At 45.2% G+C, this 733-nt stretch overlaps 1 protein-coding gene across 1 annotated transcript; it reads right to left on the reverse strand.

Annotated features, from left to right (window-relative positions):
- Positions 1-94: 94 nt before the first annotated feature.
- LOC117799510 (phosphate carrier protein, mitochondrial-like) lies at positions 95-727 on the reverse strand (the record flags this gene model as incomplete). The annotated part of the gene is made up of 1 exon (XM_034651994.1): positions 95-727. A coding segment is annotated over one exon (633 nt), but the record flags the coding sequence as incomplete, so codon positions are not given.
- Positions 728-733: the final 6 nt, after the last annotated feature.

Here is a 733-nt window from a genome sequence, read left to right on the forward strand (position 1 = left end):
CCAATAATTACATCTGTTAGATAATGGTGCATGTTCTGCAGGAGCCAAATATATAAAACGTCTTTGAATGTGCAATGCTAAGTCCATATTTGCTCTACTGAATGAGGCCAAGCTTCTTTTTCAGTGATTCAGGCATCTCGGGAGGTGGTGGTCGAGGAAGTCTGAAGTAGACCTTAACAGAATCATAGATGAACCACTGCAGTGCAGTCAAGGTACCAATCATAATAATACGAGCAACCAGACCCTTCCAGACACCTTTCGGCCCAAGCTTTTTCAAGACTTGCCCAGCTGTACTGCCCTTTTCTTTGTTCAACACAGATACCACAGAATCAGCCGGGTGGGAAACAATAGCACAGAAGACACCAGCAATATAGCCAGCCACGAATGTAACTACCAACTGTTCACCCTTTGAGCACTCGCTTCGTGGCTTAGGTACCACATATTTGTACAAAGCTTCAACTGTACGTTCAAAGCAGGCAAACTTCATCATGGTGTATGGAATCTGTCGCATCCACAGGGGAACAACACCTTTATAAAAAGCCCAAATCCCTTCTTCAGCATACATTCTTGGAAGAGCTTCTCTTAGAGTGTTTGCATAGCCAGGTTGCGTCTGGATACGAACTTTGGCAGCTTCCATTGGAGCCAGGGCAATATCTGCAAAGAACTCTGCGCTGGCAGATGCTGCCAAGTACAAAGATGTACGCCACAAGTAAGTGTTTTCCTCTCCCAGAAG

The sequence above is a fragment of the Ailuropoda melanoleuca genome, unplaced genomic scaffold (genome assembly GCF_002007445.2).
Source record: "Ailuropoda melanoleuca isolate Jingjing unplaced genomic scaffold, ASM200744v2 unplaced-scaffold51370, whole genome shotgun sequence".
Lineage (NCBI taxonomy): Eukaryota > Metazoa > Chordata > Mammalia > Carnivora > Ursidae > Ailuropoda > Ailuropoda melanoleuca.